This window comes from Schistocerca piceifrons, chromosome 7 (genome assembly GCF_021461385.2).
Source record: "Schistocerca piceifrons isolate TAMUIC-IGC-003096 chromosome 7, iqSchPice1.1, whole genome shotgun sequence".
Taxonomy (NCBI): domain Eukaryota; kingdom Metazoa; phylum Arthropoda; class Insecta; order Orthoptera; family Acrididae; genus Schistocerca; species Schistocerca piceifrons.
In genome coordinates this window covers 308382628-308402261 of record NC_060144.1, presented here as the reverse complement: position 1 = coordinate 308402261, position 19634 = coordinate 308382628, and the positions used below count along the sequence as shown (strand labels likewise).

The window sequence follows — 19634 nt, the reverse complement described above, 5'->3', positions numbered from 1 at the left end:
ATGAAAGAAACATAATATAACCTTCTGTTATACATCATTACAAAGAGTATTTAAAAAGGTTTTTTTTCACTCAAAAACAAGTTCAGAGATGTTCAATATGGCCCCCTCCAGACACACGAGCAATATCAACCCGATACTCCAACTCGTTCCACACTCTCTGTAGCATATCAGGCGTAACAGTTTGGATAGCTGCTGTTATTTCTCGTTTCAAATCATCAATGGTGGCTGGGAGAAGTGGCCGAAACACCATATCCTTAACATACCCCCATAAGAAAAAATCGCATGGGGTAAGATCAGGGCTTCTTGGAGGCCAGTGATGAAGTGCTCTGTCACGGGCTGCCTGGCGGCCGATCCATCGCCTCGGGTAGTTGACGTTCAGGTAGTTACGGACAGATAAGTGCCAATGTGGTGGCGCTCCATCCTGCTGAAATGTGAATTGTTTGCTTCTTGTTCGAGCTGAGGGAACAGCCAATTCTCTAACATCTCCAGATACTGTAGTCCAGTTACAGTAGCACCTTCGAAGAAAAAGGGACCAAAAACTTTATTGGCTGAAATGGCGAACAAATGTACAACTAAATGAAACTTTATAGCTCCCTTAATTCGCCTACAGATAGTGCTTAGCTCTGCGTTTTGTCGTTGCAGAGTTTAAAATTCCTAAAGTTGTGGTATTCTTTTTGAATCACCCTGTATATTTCTGATGCTGTGTACATAAAACAAAAACAGTTTTATTGCACTTTAGCTCTGCTTCCACCTCTATCATGGTACCTGAAAACATAGCAAACCATACAGAGTATTGAGGCTAACCAGGCATCATGAGGTGCTGCTCCTTCCAGTTACAAAACACAAAAATCATTCTTTCAGATGTGCGGGTCACAAATATGTAACTTGAGAAGAAACTACGGGGAAAAAACTAGTCTCACTTTCTCTTCAACACCATTCAAAAAATTCCATATTCTGAGAGTGAGGCACAAATGGAAGGCAAGAATTAAATGTGACATGGCATACTTATTGTAGCTGAGTGTCAGGTTATCAGTTGTTGTCAACATGGTAGAATGCAACACTTTAGCAGATGAAATTAATGTTTCAATACCCTTGCCTGTAACTCAGTGGGTGTTAACATAGATAAACATGTTAGTGAGGCACATGAAGTATGTGTCGAATGTTTCTCCAGCCATAGAAACAGAAGTGAAGAGATCCCCATCTGTTTAAAATTTAAGTATCAAAGCGGGCTCATTGGACAAAATATCAGAACTCATCCCCTCATCCCTTAACAGAGCATACTGGTCTCTTTGGAGTGTTGTAGATAGTATAAAAATCATAGCGGGTAATCATTTGACCCTCCAATTGTATAAGTCATGCAGTAAGTCATGGAGAGAGAGAGAGAGAGAGAGAGAGAGAGAGAGAGAGAGAGAGAGAGAGAATGAGGCATGCGTCAGTTTGTTGAACTGAATCAGCAGAGTAAAACGGGTTGACATGGAGGTGTGATTGAATGTGAGAAAGGAGTTATTGTGTTTGGATGTGTTGATGATTACTCTATGAATGAAGTTGCAGAATTTTGTGTTGTATCAACATGGACTGTCCAACAGGTCTACAAGGAATAATGTATCACTTGCAGCCATTAAGCTGCCTTAAAAACAGGGGCCATAAAAAAGATACTAATTGGCAGAGTTTGTAGATGAATGCCACACCACGTTGGCGACTGACAGGAAATGTTGCTGCTAGCAAATGCAGGTCTAACTCAACCAGATTATGAGAAAAGATTGTGAAGAGAACTGCAGGCAATGAACATTTAGAGTTGGGTACATTACAAAAATCCTTTGTTTGCAGCAGCACATAAACCTGGAAGACCTTAGTTTGTCAAACAACTCAAAAAATAGGCTCTAGCTGAGAGGAAGCATTTAGTTTAGTCTGATGAGTCTTAATTCTGCCTATTGTTCAAATGATGCAAGGTTTATTTCAACATTCGTGGTGACCAAGTTTTCCCTTTTCATCTGTACTTTCATGATTAGTGTGCTGTGGACATTCCCATCTTCCAAGATGATGACAGTCATGTTAACAGGGCTGTACACATATGTTCCTGGTTTGATGAACATTCAGGCACTCTTCTGTTGCACCTGAACTAGAGTTTTAAGTAATCCAGTCTTAGTCCAGTAGAAAATTTTGCAGGCTATTTGTGAAACACAGTAATTAATATCCCCAAAATTTGGTAACTTTATGGGATCTAATCATTGATAAGTGGCTTCAGATGAATATAGCATACCTGAAGAAACTTGTGGACATCATTTCTTACTGAACTTTGTTTATTATCAAGGCTAAAGGTGATGTTTCACAGTATTAGCATTATGTCTCGCAGTGATCTAATTTTTGGTCATGTGTGTTATTTGCAGTGTTGTATTTATGTGGTTTGATGGCTCAGTGCATAAGTGTTCTACCACCAATTTAGAGATCTGACACTGTACTCACAGTCATGTACAGGATTATTTTCTGTTACTTGTTGCTTTTTGTACCCCTGGCAGTGACTTGCTGATGTGAAAAGATGCCACGTCACAGTGCGGTTTGGAGTCTGTTCCAATTTTCAAATTTTGGAAGAAGACAGGGACAAACAACCTCTAATTGGGCCATGCCCAGTTCATCAATATAGTGTTCAAATGAACTTTTGTTTTGTGGACAGCTTGTGGAAAGCCCAGCTGGAAATGACTGCAGGAAAAAGCAGAATAGCATTAACTGCAATTAACATAATACTACAATTACTAAACACGGAGATACAAAGAAATGCTTGCCCACGATACAGCTGTAGACAATGAACTATGAAGTCCTCTACTTGTTTTACGTTTAGGTCATTTGGCTGAAATTGTTGCACATCAAAGCTCACCTTCAATACATTGTCAATATTCTCGATGTTTGATGTTCTATCATGCTGTGGAGTGATGTGAGCATTGTCATCAGTCTGAGCATTCCCTACAGCAGCTTTGCTGGTTGTATCTCATAAATTCCAGGTGGGTTTGAGGCAATACGCTCAAATGATGATCGACTTCCCACATAGTAAAATATAAAAAGTGTTGTCTTCCAATTTTATTACCCAATGTAGGCCGCTGTGATAGCTGCAGTGCTGGTCTGACCATATCATCCCATAATGTGACATTCTTGCAGTCTGCTAAAGCCTTTCACAAGAAATATTTTGGTGAGCCATGGGGCCGGGTGTGGCAGTACTGTAAGTTGTGAAATGTGTTGTTTCACTCTCGGGACTAGAGCTGGTAGCTCTGCAGTTGTGAGCGGTTGTACCAGGGAGATAAAATCTGCCAGTAGATTGAGTGGCTCTCCACATAAAATCCCTGTGAACAAGGTACAGAAGTCTTGTTTGAATATGGAATGCACGCTTAAAGGAACCCAGGGTAAGAACTCTGTCCACTGGCCCCCATGACACATAAGTGTTGCTTTGAGTTTTCAGTGCCAGCGATTCGCCAAACTATTGCTCTGTGGATGTTGAGTGTGGTGTTTTAATGCTGGATGCAGCAAAGGTTATAAAATTCAGAGGATAGTGAAGACTCAAATTGGTGGCCTCGCAGTGGGTCAAACTGTTCACTGTACTCTACAGGTCTAGATATGTTGTAAGTCATTCAGTGTAATATGTCTAGACACTGTTCATGTGTGCCATCCACTGACATCACAATGGGTTCCTTCTCATTCACACTGGATATATGGAGATGGTGATGCCATTCCTGCTTTAAAGGCCCCAAGTAAGAATGTGCTGCCTCCATTTCATTTCCTAGTGCAACTATTTCTGTGTGCAATTAAAAATTTTGTAGAGTGGCTTGAGCTTCTCCTTTTTCACTTCCTCAGAACTTGTCATCACCTTTTGTATTTCCAATTCTAAGGGCTGATGATTATCGAGCAGTTGAAGGCAGGTGTCATGCATAGAAATTGAGGGAAGTGCTCTCGGAATAGTCTCCTACAGAACTGCTTGTGGATGTAGTGGCAAACTGCCAGAGACACTGCTGGTTTGCTTGAGGATACCTTGTTATAGGTCCATGGAGAGATGAAATTGAAGGAGAAAATCCATGCCCAGGATCAGTTCTCAAACTTCTGTGAGCAGAAACTGCCATGAAAATTTCTTGTGCAGACTGAGGTCCGTGGTACATGTGACAGCTCTGAAAATTTTGATATGAGTATCATTTGTGCCACAAGTTAATACAGCCCTACAAATAAAATGACTTAATTTCAGAGACTTTACTGGTCTCATACAGATAGGATTTTATGTATACAGACTGAAGCAGCAATCAAAAATTTGTACCAAGGCCGGGAATCGAACCTGGGTCTCCTGCTTACTCGATAGGTGCATTAGCCATTAATTCACTTTGGCACAGCAATTCACACAACTGCACAGATTATCCTGGCATGCTTCCCTCGTTGATCCAAGTTCCCATTGCCACTCCAGTCTACTTTAAATTCCCCCTTACACACGAACAGAATCGCCGAGGCTCTCCATGTTCTGGAATAGCACTCGGCATCGAATGTAAATCAGAGATCTGGCCTGAAACTCAGGCGCAGGTACTTATACAAATGACATGACACAATTTTAGAGACTTTACTGGTATCGTACAGATATGCTTTTATGTATACAGTCTGAAATGGTGATTGAAAATTTGTACCAAGGCTGGGAACTGAACCCGAATCTCCTGCTTGCGGCAATGAGAACTTGGATTGTGGAGGGAGGCATGATAGGGTAATACGTGCAGTTATGTGACCCACTGTGCCACAGTGGCTTAGTGGCTAACACACCTGCCTGGGTAGCAGGAGACCCAGGTTTGATTTCCAGCCTTGGTACAAATTTTGTCTGTGCTTCAGTCTACGTGAAATACAGTCCTAGTCACATCGGATCGCCTTTGTGAGGAATGTTCTTGTCTGCCATGTGCTTGGCTGTTGTGGCTGGCCAAAGGTCACTGCCCTCATATTGGGCGATAGTGACACCACTTGTGTAAGGTACGTAATTGCTTGGGTTCCATTGACTGCTAGTCACGCACTGGCAGGAGACATTGTTGTCTGTCACATCTGTGTATTACATTGCTGTAGAATAGCAAAAAGTGTGTCAGCCAGACTAATTTTCTTTCCACCATTTTGCTTTCATGTCAGATTATTGCCAGCTGTATCTGAGGCAGTAGTCTGATGAGCCATAGCATGCTGTCTGGCATGAGAGTCAAGTTGGTCAATGCTGGTATGGTGTCCTGTTGCCCAAACTTTCCTTGTAAATTGTGTGTCACAGTGTTACTCTGCTGTATTGGCAAATCACTGCAGTAATGCTGCTTCCTTGGTGTTGAATTTGCCATCAGCCAGAGATGCTTGTATGATGTTGCTGATGATACGGAGATGCTCCCATATGTTGATTAGTAAGTCCATAAACTTAGAAGTATCATTGAAGATGCCATGGGTGTGATGTATGAAGTTGATGATCGTGAACCATGTTGCTGGATGTTCAGGTTGGAAGGGTAGTAGTTATGGGTGAACACTTGGTTGTATATATGCTCCATAGAAATTTTGTTGTGGATGTACAGGGATGTGTGATTTGAGAGCAACAGTGGACAGGACCACTGGGACCACGTGTGCCATGGATGGCAACCAGAGTGTCATCTCACATGGCCCAGCAGGCTTGGTCCCACATGATAGGCACAAGAAAAGACTGTTAAAAAGTTTGTTAGAGTGTCTTTTGTTGTGCCTAACTGCGACTCAGCATCTCTGCTATATGGTGATTGGTAATCTATCCTTTTCATAATATTGCATTATTCCATCCTGGATTTTCTGGTGTTTGAACTGTAAGAAATATATCATACAAATTACAGTGAAATCAAATGACACTCAAAAGCCAAGATCACATTGTCTGTATATTTTAAGATAAAACTGCGATGGTTTGAAGCAGAAAGGCAATTAAGGTACTGCACTTTGTCATTGCCCTGTGTGATTTAATACACCACCTAGATAAATCCAATTGTTCATGATCAGACTAATCAATTAGGGCTGTATCTGCATGCAGATAACCATTTCACATAGTCTGCAGGACAAAATTTAAAAATAAAATTCCATGTGGGTACAGTACATTGCTTGTGTGTTTATTTCATCATGTATGTGCATTTCACATTGACTTTTACATATTCTTGAATCTTGTCATTATTTTTGTGGCAATTATTAATGAAGGGCAGAGTGTGTATGTAGGTGGGGGGATTTACACGTGCACAGGTGCAAGGGGGTGGAGCAGGGGAGGAGGATCCTCCAGATCTTACCTAGTTGTTTCAAGATTTTTCATAATTTCATATTTAGTTTAGTATGGGCAATTTTGTAAATACTGTTAGGTAATCGGATTTTCAGATTCTATTTTTTAAGTGGCTGTATTAGCTGTGTAAATGTTTTAATGATGTATGAACCATACTTCAAAGAGGTTTTAAATGGCAACTTAACTGCATACTGCACCCACTACAATGACTTACTTTAGCTGCACATTGACAGAAATTAGAATCCTTGAGGCAAATACTATATTCATTGCTTCAGCAACCACCTTCTGACCTTAAGCAAGCTGAGTTATGTCAGCCATAAGGGTCTGTTCGGAAATTGTGACAACAGTATGCATTTTCTGTAACAGGTAAAGGGAAAGGATTGTTCTTGGCAGTTATGTCAGAAAGAAATGGCATGAGTGAGGACTGTCATTCTCCTCCTAGCTGCTATTATGGCTGCTGTGTGGTAAAATGTGTAGTTACATCACTGAACTGTATTATTGTTATCCAATTTTTCAACACAAATTCAAATAGTGTGTATTTCCATTCTCAATAGGTTGAGCTGACATCTGGGATTACTGAAGCTGTGGTAAAAGCGGGCGGAGGTAACTCGCCAGTTTCTGGGCCAGAGGAAGAGGAAGAGGAGTTGGATATAACTTCTGGAAGAGGGCTCGACAATGGTGATGCATGGCAGCACTCCAGTAGTGGTGGTGAGTAATTTTTGAGCACTTCAACTCTCCGACTGTGACCAAACTCACTAGCAACAGCGTGAGGTTATGAAACTACAGTGGCTTACAATGCTTGTTAGTGATTCGTGTTGTTACACCAGTAGTTTTAGGAAGTTTTAAAATAATTCTTTCATCAGAAGCATGCAAAAGATGGCAAACAGTAAGAAAGAATATGAATGTAAAATACTGCATTGTATGAAAACACCTTATAAACCCTGAATTAGGAAGCAAAAAGTTTGAAAGAATGTTGTTGGAGGTAAGAAAGAACTAAAAGGTTTATAATACAATGTCATCCAAAATTCATCATTCTGTCATCTGAAAGTAGTATGAAAACTTCCTTTTTATGAAGAATGTCTCTTCGATAGACAGTGGGTGTTGACTGAGTGATTTCAATCACTGGTTAACAATACGGTAACATTATTGCCCTAAGAAATGTATATCTACAGAAAACTTATGGTTGGTGTTTGCTGAAATATACTTGTGTCTGCAGGCTTGATTTCTTAGTGATGTTGTGAAGGCTTCTTGAATGGCAGTGGACCAATAACTTTTATATTGCATAAGCAGAATGAAAGCAGAAAACATTGGGAAGGAATATTCTGTAGCGAAAGCAGTTGAATGGACAAGGTCACATCCATACTACTAGGAAACATCATTTTGCTACTTCAGTTGCTTCAAAAACTGATGAAGTAATCTTTAAAGTAAGTTAAAGATTCATCTTTTACTTGCAAGTTTACTTCATTGATACTATGTCGGACACTCTTATCCAGGAAAATGGGGTGCCTCAGGGCTCTCTCCTGACTGTAGTGATGCGACAGAAGTGTGATAACAGAAGCAGAAGCTGGAAACAGATGTCAAAAGCCTATTTTAGCTGAAATGGATCCAGAAGCAGAAGTGTATACATTAAGAAAAAAGTAACAATTCTTTATCAAACACAATTTTTTAATTACATTAATACTCAAAATTTATCAATGGCCATTTATACTTAACAAAACGCAATTTTGCCACTTTTTCACTCTGCAGTCTCTTTCAGTGTTCTTCATCTGTGAGGCCAGCACCACTGAATAACTGTTCACTGGCTACGCTAGTGGGAGGAGCAGACAAATACTGGTGAGCTAGTGGTAATAGATAGTGGCACTTGTGTCCATTTGGTTTCCACCTCAATAGCAGATCATCTTTTAGAGGTAGTCTCTTTTCCTTTTAGTGCTCCTGTAGGTTTGATTGTAGTATCAAAAGCAGATAGTCGTTTTCGTTAGTTGTCATCAGGTCTTGCTGGTATTCATTCATATTTAACAAGAATTCTAACATTTGTAATGATGTTTCTAATTGAGATTCTGTGGTTAAATCACAATTTGTTTGGATTTCTGGCTTTCATCATCATCAAATTAAGTATTTGGAACTCGACTTGCTCTGTGATGATGCCACTGAAAAATTTTGACCTGTATTGCAGATTTTAAAATTTCACAAATGTGTACTTATTGTTTTTGGTGAGTTCTCCAAATCTCATGCCTGATTCAGTTCATGTAATTTTCTTGTAAAATTTTGGAATCATTCTAAAGTATCAATTTTTGTTTCTTCTTGCTGTAAAGTGGTCACAAGAACTTGAATTGGCAGTATGACTGATGAAATGCTCGCTTGAGAACTGCTTAAGTTTCCAGTAAGTTCATCAAAAGGTTTCACTGCTTCTACAAATTTTTGAACATTTATCCAGTCTTCAGTGCAAATCACTGTGTTGGGTTTGAATTTAAGTACAGAATTATGAATCCTTGAGCTTTGAAAATCTTTCCATAATATAGAACATGTTATTCCAGCTGGAAATAGAAGAAATTAAATTAACAGATAGGATTTTTGTAAAAACAAAATACTCAATACTTACACTAAAGATATACCATAAAATTAAATTCATTTATGTATATTTAACAATTTTTACCATATTGGGCAATGCTGAATGACAGATAAAGCAGGTTCCCATTGAATCTAGCTTGGTTGGTGTGACCAAGGAATGATTTAAATGGATGCCCCCCCCCCCCCCCCTTTTTTTCCAGTAAGTTATAGGAGCCACTCCTGTGATTCCACAGCAGCTCGAATACAAAATTGTATCTGATGTGTTGCAAAATCCACATCATTAAAGCCAGACAACTGCAATGCCTTAATGATGTTACATCCATGAATATGAACATTACAAAGCACTGCTTGGTGATTTATGCCCCATTCTTGGAATATTATTTCAAATTTTGTTGATGTTATGTCATCTGTATGACACCCAGTCATAACTTCACATTTCAAAATTATAGACATCTTGTGAAAATCCTTTGAAATACCACAAGAAGTCAAACTACGTAATGAAGTTCCAGAATGTAGATGAGACCATATGTCAGTTGTGAAACATAATTTTTTCCAATTCTTCAAGTATTTTTTGTTTTTTATTTTTCTTCCCAGCTTAATGTACAAGTTATCACACAAACATGAAGCAAAAAAAATCATGACCTTTCACCTTATACTTTGGGAGAACAGCATTCACTACTCTGTGCAAGCCAGAACCCTTGACAAAATTAAATGATAAGTTCTGGATGACAATCATTTCAGCAATTATTCAATCCATTTTTTGAGACTTTCGGTGTGAGGAATCCCAACAATCAATTACTTGCAGATTTTGTTGCAATGTAAATTGTTGTTAGCATATTTGGTTAGAGTAAAATAAATCTATAATGACAACACAATAAAAATAGTACAACACCCCAAGAAATTAAATACATAACAAGCAATGCAAAAATAAAATTCCAAGTTGTTAAGTAAGGCATGTAAATAATTCGCAGCATGCCCAGCTAAAGCAACAGTTGTAAAAGAAATGTTTCTGAACCAGTTTATAAGTCATGCTGCAGTTTCTCAGTAGGACATTAACTTATAAATAGTGGATTTTATTCTTCATTCTCTGTACTAGGTTTTGGTAACTTCTTTACCATCATTAGTGTTTACTTTAGAACTGATGATGGTAAAGAAGTTGCTGACACTTGGTATGCTTTACGGAGAATGAAATGCAATAAATAAATTGTCATTCTAATTAGTATATGCAACGTGATTGGTATTGGTTCTAATCATAAACAGTTACGTGAGTACCATCACTCTTCTATAGGTAGTTGGAAGATAAAATTCTTAGAAACATTTTTCGACTACAGTGTTTTATAAATATTGACTATCCTTTTGTTTCCTTGCCTCCACCGATAGCTTCATATAACTTCCCAAACTCTGCAAATTTCTCAACATGTCATGATGTCAGATGACTCTTCCATGTGGTGGTCATGCACCTTTTTTTGCAAATTTACTTTGTCACAGATTTTGCATTTGACAGTCAAATCATCAACCTCAGTGAAATAGTTCCAAATAAGCTTATTTTTGCTTTCATTATTGCACTCTTAGATAATGTTACACTACAAAAGCATTTAATAAAAAACACTGTACAATATTGTTATACTATACAGCAACACAAAGTAAGTGACGAGTGAGAAAACACTACACTTTGATGGCGATGAACGGAGACAGTATATAATAATCCAATAAACGCAACAATTGCTATGGGCACGTATCAGCTTGCTACAGACTCCACCCAATGAACTCCCATGTGCATAGCAGCCGCATCAACAATCTCACCATTGCTGAATTTTTCGATAAACTTTCAATATAAAGATGTGAAAGCGGATGTGAAAAAATGTGCACAAATTCCGCATTTGCGGAAGCAGAAACAAAGGTCTGTCGCATCACTAGTCCTGAGTTTTGCCCTCTTTGCTATAACATTAACCCTATTATAGCCTGCCTCCCGCCTGGCATCTCTGGTTCCCTTTTTGTTGACAGATTTGCTATCTATTGCAGTTCTCCACAGACATGTCTCCTTGAGCAGAGTCTTCAGCAATGTCCCAATCATCTTTATTTGTGAAACATTGACAGTGGCTGTTGCTTTTCAACTGACAAAACTGATTGTATGAATTTCTGGTGGCACTATGGCTTCCTTCCACTATCTTTACATCATAGGCCTGTTGCTCTTCCATTTGTTGAAACTACAGAATTCATGGGGCTCATGCTTGATAGAAAACTATCTTTGTCCTCCCAAGAGTCTTACCTGGCCATCTATTGTACCCAGTCCCTCAGTGTCCTACATATCTGAAGTGGTGCTTCCTGAGGAGCAGATCAGACCACCCTCCTCTGTTTGTACTGATCCCTTGTCCATTTGAAATTAGATTATGGGTATTTCATTTATGCATTTGCATGTCCGTCCACCTTATGCAGTCTTAATGCAATCTACCATCATGGAATCTATTTGGTCACTGGAGCCTTTTACACTAGTCTGAATGAAAGTCTCTATGCAGAAGCTGCCAAACTACCGCTGTCAGACCGACGGCATCTCCTCAGCGGGTACGCATGCCATTTTTCTGCCTTGCCCAGCCACCCATCCTATGCTTCCTCCTTCGATGACTTCCTTGATTGGCATTATGGGGGACATCCTTCTTTGCTACCTCCCAGAGTTCACTTCCGGCTATTGCTGTGGCAGCTTAACTTCATGCTACCCTACCACATTTGCAGTGGGTATGACCCCTCCACCACCTTGGCTTCATGCGGAGACCCATGTTCATCTTGGACTTCATTCACTTCATAAGGAAACTACTCTGTATTTGATCTATTGCTGTAAGTTTCTTGACCTTCGCACAGAACTTGGTGATAGTACCTCAAAGACTGACGGTGTCAGGTGTGCCTTTGTCATTGGCACCAATGATTTTCAGTGTAAGCTTCCAGAACACTGCTCAATATTTAAAGCAGAGCTCATCATCCTCTGTCGGACCATGCAGTACATCTGGTGAAATAGGCTTTTTAATTGTGTCATGTGCTCTAATTCTCTCAATTTCCTTCAGAACCCATGTGTGCAATACACAGTCCATCCTTTAGTGCAACAGGTCCAAGAAAGCTTCCACTTGCTCGCTCTTTAGGGGGCTGCTGTGATATTTATGTGGGTTCATGGTCACATAGGTCTGACTGGAAACAAGGCTGCTGACACTGCTGCCAAGGCTGCAGTCCACCTATCTCGGCCTGCTAGCTCTTCCACTCCTTCAGATTCTCTCTCTTCCATTCCTGCCGATCTTACATAGCCGACAGCTCCGCACGCTACTTCATCTTCTGCGGCCTTCCACCTCACTGCCACGGGTGCCTTCGCTTGGCCGGTTCACCGCCGACGACCTTGTACGGGTACGGGGATATGGCAGGCGGCCAAAATGGAGTCCCTGCCGCATCTTATGACACCGTGGCCAATGCCTATATGAAATCCAGATGGACACGGGTGTTGCAGTGCGTCATTCGGACCAGCTTTGGCCCCTTGTGCCGGCAACGCCTGTTCCAGATGCCGCTACACCACCTTCGGCTCTACCTGATGCTCGGGATACTGGAATCTCTCATTACTCACAATGCAGTCCTCTCACCATCATATCGTTGCCAGCATGAGAACTGACACAACCAGGAGACGTGCCCATGCAGGAACCAGATGACCATCATCTGTCGGAGCAACTCTACTCACCTCCCTCTCCTACGGACACGGATACATCCCCCATGTCTCCTGTTATAACAACTGGACTTGCCGCAATGGGCAGATTGGTGCACGGGGCCCCAGCAGATTCGACACCCACGTCTCCTGTCATCTCAACTCGTTATCATCGGGGACACTTCCATCTGTACAGGAAGCCTCCTCCTCAAGACTTTACGGCCAGTCAAACAACACCTATGGACGTTAGCAATCTACAGGCCATCTCCATCAAGACCTGTACAAAAAATTCTAAGGGGGGAGAAGTGTTGTGACTCGCCGATCTTTCAAAGTGCCGCCACGCAGTTACGCGTCACTGTCTGCCAGCCATTCAGCAGCAGCGCCACCTAAGTGGCCAGCCAGCCAGTGGCCGCTAGACTTGGACTCAGTTATGATTTGACTGTTAAAGTGTACACACGTCTTACTCTGTTTACTTGATCTGTGACTTTCATATATTGCATCTTCCTTGAAATATATTTGTTCAACTTGAAGTTATAACACTGGGGATACAGACAAACAGCCCCACAGTGAACTTATTCCCTTAAGAAATTTGCTGTCAATAATCACTCACAGCTTGAAAACAACAGTAACACTCATAAATATGATGCCGGATTTATGCTCTACCGTTAGGTTGGTGCATAAGTTCCTAGTGTTTCGGTTTTTTGTGTTGGTATTCCATTTGCTATGATTTATTTATTGATTGTCATTTTTTACTTGTAGTTGACTGTTGCTATATGAGTTCACATGTTGTCATTTAGTCATGTGGAGATAGTGAGTGAAGCTGTTTTTGCCAGAAAATGGAGAATCTATGGAGGGGTGACAGCAGCAGAGGCAGCCAGAATCATTTGTATGTTGTTTGGCAGTAATGCCATTTGACAGAGCACAGCAAGAAAGTGGTTTTGTCATTTTAAGGAGGATCATTTTGGTATTAGTGACTGTCCACATTCAGGAAGTCTTTTGGGGCTTGAAGATCGTTTAAATGCATTACTCAATAATGATCCATGTCATTGTACTTGGGAACTGGCAAATGTGATGAACTGTCATCATTCCACCATCATGTGACATTTGCATGCAATGGGGAAGGTTCAAAAATTGTTTGTATGGGCACTGCATGCTTTTCGCTAAAATCACAAACATTAGCAGCTGACCATATGTGCATCTCTGCTTGATCACCGTGAGTTGGCTCATGAACAACATTGAACATTCCTATCCTGTATCATTACTGGTGATGAGAATGAAAAAATAATTGTGGAGCCCAAACAAAACAGCAGTTCCCTGTACAACGACCTGCATGGATCCACAAAAGATAGTGATGTGCATCTGGTGGAACAGCGACATTGTGGTGTACTAATAATTGCTTCCCCAAAGTGTAACCATCACTGTTGATAATTATTGTCAACAACTGAGATGTCTTGCAGATGCAGTCCAATAATAATGACCAGGAAGGCTGCCTGAAGTGATGCTACTCCACAATGACACCCACCTGCATTCTGTTACACTGACAAAAAACACTGTACAGGAGTCATTCTGCACCCACATTATTCACCTGATTTCATGGCCTCAGATTTTACATTTTCTGCTCTCTATGGAATAACCTTCAAGGAACTTCCTTTCTGGGTGAAAATGCACTCCAAACATGGCTTGATAAATTTTTTTGTCTCAAGATCACATGATTTCTGTCAAGGAATCAAAAAGTTACCCCAGAATTGGTAGTAGTCTGTTGTAAATAATGAATGAGAATATGTTATTGATAGCTAAAGCCTCTGTTATGTATATCTGTTGTGTTTATTAAAGTTATTGAAAAATGATACAAACTTATGCACCAATGTAATAGATTTACACTGTCCATCATGTACATGCGCTTATCACCATCTTTTGTACTTTGAGAAAGATTGAATGATTTGTGTGTGGTAGATGGGAGCCTCATATGAACAGGTCACATGGACGGTTGGCTGTTGTGCAATGACTGCAATATGAGTGGTGATAAAGTGGACTCTGAGGAACAGTCAGGAGACAACAGCTGAAATCAGGACAGAAGTTATAGGCAGAGCGATATCATGACCCACTAGAAACAAATTACTGAAAGCTCGGTTGAGATCTTGAACAGAATGACTTCCTCCATGCCAGGCACTGTGGATGTGAAACCCCAACTTACACTTTTCTCACACAACATCCTTAAATGCATGTATCAAGGCAGTTATGTAAATGCAGTACTTCCCAATTTCTGCAAATGTTTTGGCTTATTACGACATCTATACTTATTATCAAAATTATGCTCATATGTAGCAGCAAGTGAAATTTTTGAGAGGACTGAGGATTTTTGGTAGGAATAATGCAGCGTGTTATCTTGGATAGGGAGTTAGGGACAGATCTAGAAATGACTGTGCACCAGAGAAATGTATTGGGACCCTTACTGTTCATGTTGCATATTAATGACCTTGCAAACAATATTAATAGAAGCCTCAGACTTTTTGCAAATGGTGTAGTTATCTGTAATGAAGTACTGTCTGAAAAAACTGCACAGAAATTCACTCAGATCTTGATAAGATTTAAAAGTGGTGCAGAGATTGTCAACTTACTTTAAATGTTCAAAAATGTAAAATTGTCCATTCACAAAATGAAAAAAACATAGTAACCTTTGAGAGGAATATCTGTTGGAGTCAGTCAGATTGTACAAATATCTGCTTATAAAACTGCATAGGCATATGAAATGAAATGATTATATATACGCTTAGTCACTGGTAAAGTAGTTGCCAGGCTTCACTTTACTGATAAATATTAGAAAAATGCAAACATATTCAAAGGAGATTACTTAGAAATCACTCATGAAACTCTTCCTAGAATACTGATCAAGTGTGTGGGACTCATACCAAATAGAACTAATAGGGGATACTCAGTGTATATGGAGAAGAGCATCACTTTTTGTCACATGTTTGTTTGACATATGGAAGTGTGTCACAGACATGCTAAAGAAACTGAACTTACAGAGACTTGCACAGATGCAAACTACCCCAAGAAAGCCTGCTTACAAAGTTTCAAGAACTGACGTTAAGTGATGACTCTAGGAATATACTACAATCTCCTATGTATTGCTTACATGAGGATCATGAGGACAAAATGAGATCAATTCCAGTGTGCACAGGAGCATTTAAACAGTCATTCTTCCTGTGCACCATACAAAAATGGAACAGGAAGAAGCCCTAATAATTAGTATAACAGGAAGTACCCTCTGCTGCACACTTCATTGTAGTTGTAGAGTACAGATTCAGATGTGAATGTAAATGTTTACCACTGACATTATCCCATAGAAAGTAGAGTGTCTCGTGGTAGAGCCAGAAACAACTGGGCAGTTGAATGGCATTCTGTGGTGTTAAGTGGAAGCAGCAGTTCTTGAGACACATACTTCCCCTACTCAGGAATCATAGTCTGGGAAGCTGTAAAATGTAAAATATAACTTATTAGTCTCGTTACATACATTGTACAGATCATATGATCTGTTGTACAGGAGGCACATCAAGTTTAGCAAAAATATAATGTGTAATGATTTACAGAAATTCTTTTTACACTATTTTAAGAATAATGCCAATAAATACAACACAACAATATTTACTATAAATTAACAATTTACCTATTTCCTTTGTTGACAACACAGACAACACAGAAATATTAGCTATAGATTTTTATTGTTCAAAGTGTTACACTGTCTTTCATGAATTCTGCAATGGTTTAGTAACATTTCTATATTAAAATATTTTGGAGTAAACTTTTCAGCAAATCAAGGTCCATTGTTAATATGTTTCATCCTTTTAATTTGTTATATATTTTTAGCCCTATGTACAGTGGTATCTGAGCATAAAGCTTTAAGTGATGTGAAGTTTTCCTTGTGACGAGTACCGTAGCTATGCTTAAAAAGAAACTTTTCAAGATTATGTTGATTATTATTTACAAAAATAGAAATTTGAAAAATGTAAAATGAAGTAATTGTTAGTATTTTAAATTTCTTGAATGATGGGTGACATGACTCATTTTTGTGAGCAGCACACATGTTTCTAATGATTTTCTTCTGAAGAATTAGTAGCCTTGTACTACTTCTAGAGTTACTGAATATAAGAACAGAATTAATTTGGTAACTGAAGGAAGGCTGAATGCTCACCAGTATCTGGCAAGAATGATAAACTGTCATTATACCCTTCATGATCAGGGTATCAAATAGCGTGCTACAAGATAATGCAAGCCTATACATTGTAACTCATATCACACGTGCCATAATGAATGTACAGATCCTTGAATGGCCTATCTGACACCTATAGAGCAGGTCTGGGATGTGGTGGGAAGACATATACTTTCATAGCAGCCTCCAGTCAACGATCCTCATGAGATGATATAGCATTTGTTTCAAGCAGGGAAAGAAATTCCTTGAGATGACATTTGGAGACTTTGTGTTCATGCCAGAATGATTACAGGAGTATATTGCTGCCTGTAGTGCATGTCATACTGGTGTAGATGACAGACATCTGTTCAGAATGGAATCATGACTTAAATGAACATCTTAACAAAGTTTCATAAAGATCAAACTGGTGCTTCATAGTGTAATACTTTCTACTTCCATCAGTGTAATTATATTTATGATATAAATCATGACTAATATTTATTGAGTGATATTGTAATACTGATACATATTATAAAGCTTTTAATGAAAAAGTTAATTTTTTTCTTAATATTGTACATGCAGAAAAATTTCTTCACTTGGATTTGTTTCAGATTAATGTTTATTCATGTTCACTTGCATTTGATGCAGGTGCTTCCTCACCCGCCCCTCCTCCGTCCTCTGCAAGCAGTGGATTCTCTGATGATGACAGCTTGCACTGTGATATCAGCCAGGGCACAACTCTGGAGCAGTTTGTAGAAATGGTTAGGACAAAGGGTCGCCTTGGCCTCATTCAGGACTACACAGAAATTCGGTCCAGAATGCCTGAAGGTTCCTTCAACCATGCAAGGTATGATTTGATAACCTCATTTTTGATTATTTTTTTTAAAATTTGGAATGGTGTTGGTGGTGGTGGTAGTAGTAGTAGTAGTAGTAGTAGTAGTAGTATGAGGGCTGTTCAAAAGGTATCTGATGTTATTTTTTATTCTTTGATAAGGATAGAAGCTCAAACAAATGAATTAAAATTGTGCTACTCACGTGACTTGTATCTTGGTCTCCTGCTTACTAGGCAGATGCACTAACCACTGCACCACCATAGCTTAGCCGTGCGGCTAAAGGCGCTGCAGTCTGAAACCGCAAGACCGCTACGGTCACAGGTTCGAATCCTGCCTCGGGCATGGATGTTTGTGATGTCCTTAGGTTGGTTAGGTTTAACTAGTTCTAAGTTCTAGGGGATTAATGACCTCAGAAGTTGAGTCCCATAGTGCTCGGGGCCATTTGAACCACTATAGCTTAGTGGCTACGACATCTGCACAGACTACCTAAGTCCAGTGGCCTCCCTGACACAAATTTCAGTTCACATCTTCAGCCCATTTTCCCCTTCTCAAATTTTCAGTATTGCAGAGGCTCTCCGAAACTGGAGAGACATTGGGAGACTCCAGTTACCATCTTTAAAATGGGAAAGTCACATGATTAAAACAGGTGCCAGTGGCAGGGATTTGTGAGAGATTGTTTTGAATGTCATATCTGAAAATTACTTTGAAGAGGTAGAAGAGAGCTGACTCATGGTGGTTATGTCTCAAGTTCCTTAGTAACTAAGAGAGTGTTTTGAGTCAGTTAATGTATAGGAGAGCATTAGTGATCGTGCTTAGAAAGTGTGATAGGAAACAAATTGCAACTTTAATATGTGAGTAGTCAACATCAAATTCTCAGGCCAGAGGATGAAGATGTGGAGCAAGAATGTATGAAATTCGGTAGCATACTACAATATGCCATAGACTAGTATGTGCCATGCAAGGTTGTTAGATACAGATAAGACCAAGGTTGTAAGTGATGGGTAAGACTCATTTTAATATTACAATTATCTTAGAAAGTTACTATCAGAACAAAAACAGCTACATCGCAGATTTAAGTGAAGTCAAAAACTAGGTGACAAACAGAAGCTGAACAAAACCAAAATGAGCATAAGGAGAGCAGTGTGACAAGTGTTCAATGAATTTGAAGGTAAAATTTTGCCAACTTATCTCCCCAAAACTCTTAAGAAGTTTCAGTCCCATGTAAAGTCAGTAATCAGCTGTTCAGTGGTGCAGTAACTATAATGACACCAAAATGGAATATGACCAAAATAAGGCTGAAATACTGAATTCAGAATTCAATTGATTTAACATGGAAGCTCATAATACAGTTCCTCTTTCCTATCATCACATGAATGCCAAAATGGCAGATATTGGGAGAACTGATTACAGAATAGAAAATCAACTAAAATTGCTAAGTAAAGAAAAGGCATCAGGATGGGATGAGATACCTGTGAGGTGGGTGGACATAACTGTAGGCCTTTATTGCACACATCAATCTGTTGTAGGATAATGGGACATGTTCTGTGTTCACACACTATGACAAAAACTTCCTCTATAGAAACTTAACATCGTTTGTGCAAACAGAGATCTTGTGAAATACAGCTCACTCTGTTTGTGCATGAAATCCATTGCATTGTACACAGAGATGTCCAAGTTGATGCTGTGTTGCTTGGCTTCCAGGAAGCACTTGATGCAGTCCCATACTGTCATTTAGTAAATATAATTTGAGCTTAGTGCATGGCTTCAGGACTTTCCTAACAGACAGAACTCGATATGTTAACTCTTAATGGAACATGATCGACAGATGTGGAGGTAATTTCTGGAGTATCCCAAGGGGGTGTTCTGTGGCCATTACTGCTCTCAAGATATATAAATGATCTAGCAGATAATGTCAGGAGCTCTAGTGAGGCTTTTTGCAGACAAAACTACTGACTGTAGAAAGATTGCCAACACCAGAAGGCCTGTAGAAGATTGAATACTGGCGTAGGGACTGGCAGTTCACTATGAACATAGATAAACATAATAGATTCATATAATTAGGCTAAGAGATCCATTAGATTTTATTATGCTATTGGTGAAAACTCA

The 19634-nt window shown here is 39.5% G+C and overlaps 1 protein-coding gene across 2 annotated transcripts in view; it reads left to right on the top strand.

Moving 5' to 3' along the window:
• LOC124804697 (tyrosine-protein phosphatase non-receptor type 9) overlaps positions 1-19634 on the top strand; it is a 794886-nt gene that overhangs the window by 736653 nt on the left and 38599 nt on the right. For both annotated transcript variants that reach the window (XM_047264951.1, XM_047264952.1), the window contains exons 7-8: positions 6817-6970; positions 17344-17542. In XM_047264951.1, the coding sequence (XP_047120907.1) occupies positions 6817-6970; positions 17344-17542 (353 nt within the window). The remainder of the gene's footprint in view (positions 1-6816; positions 6971-17343; positions 17543-19634) is intronic.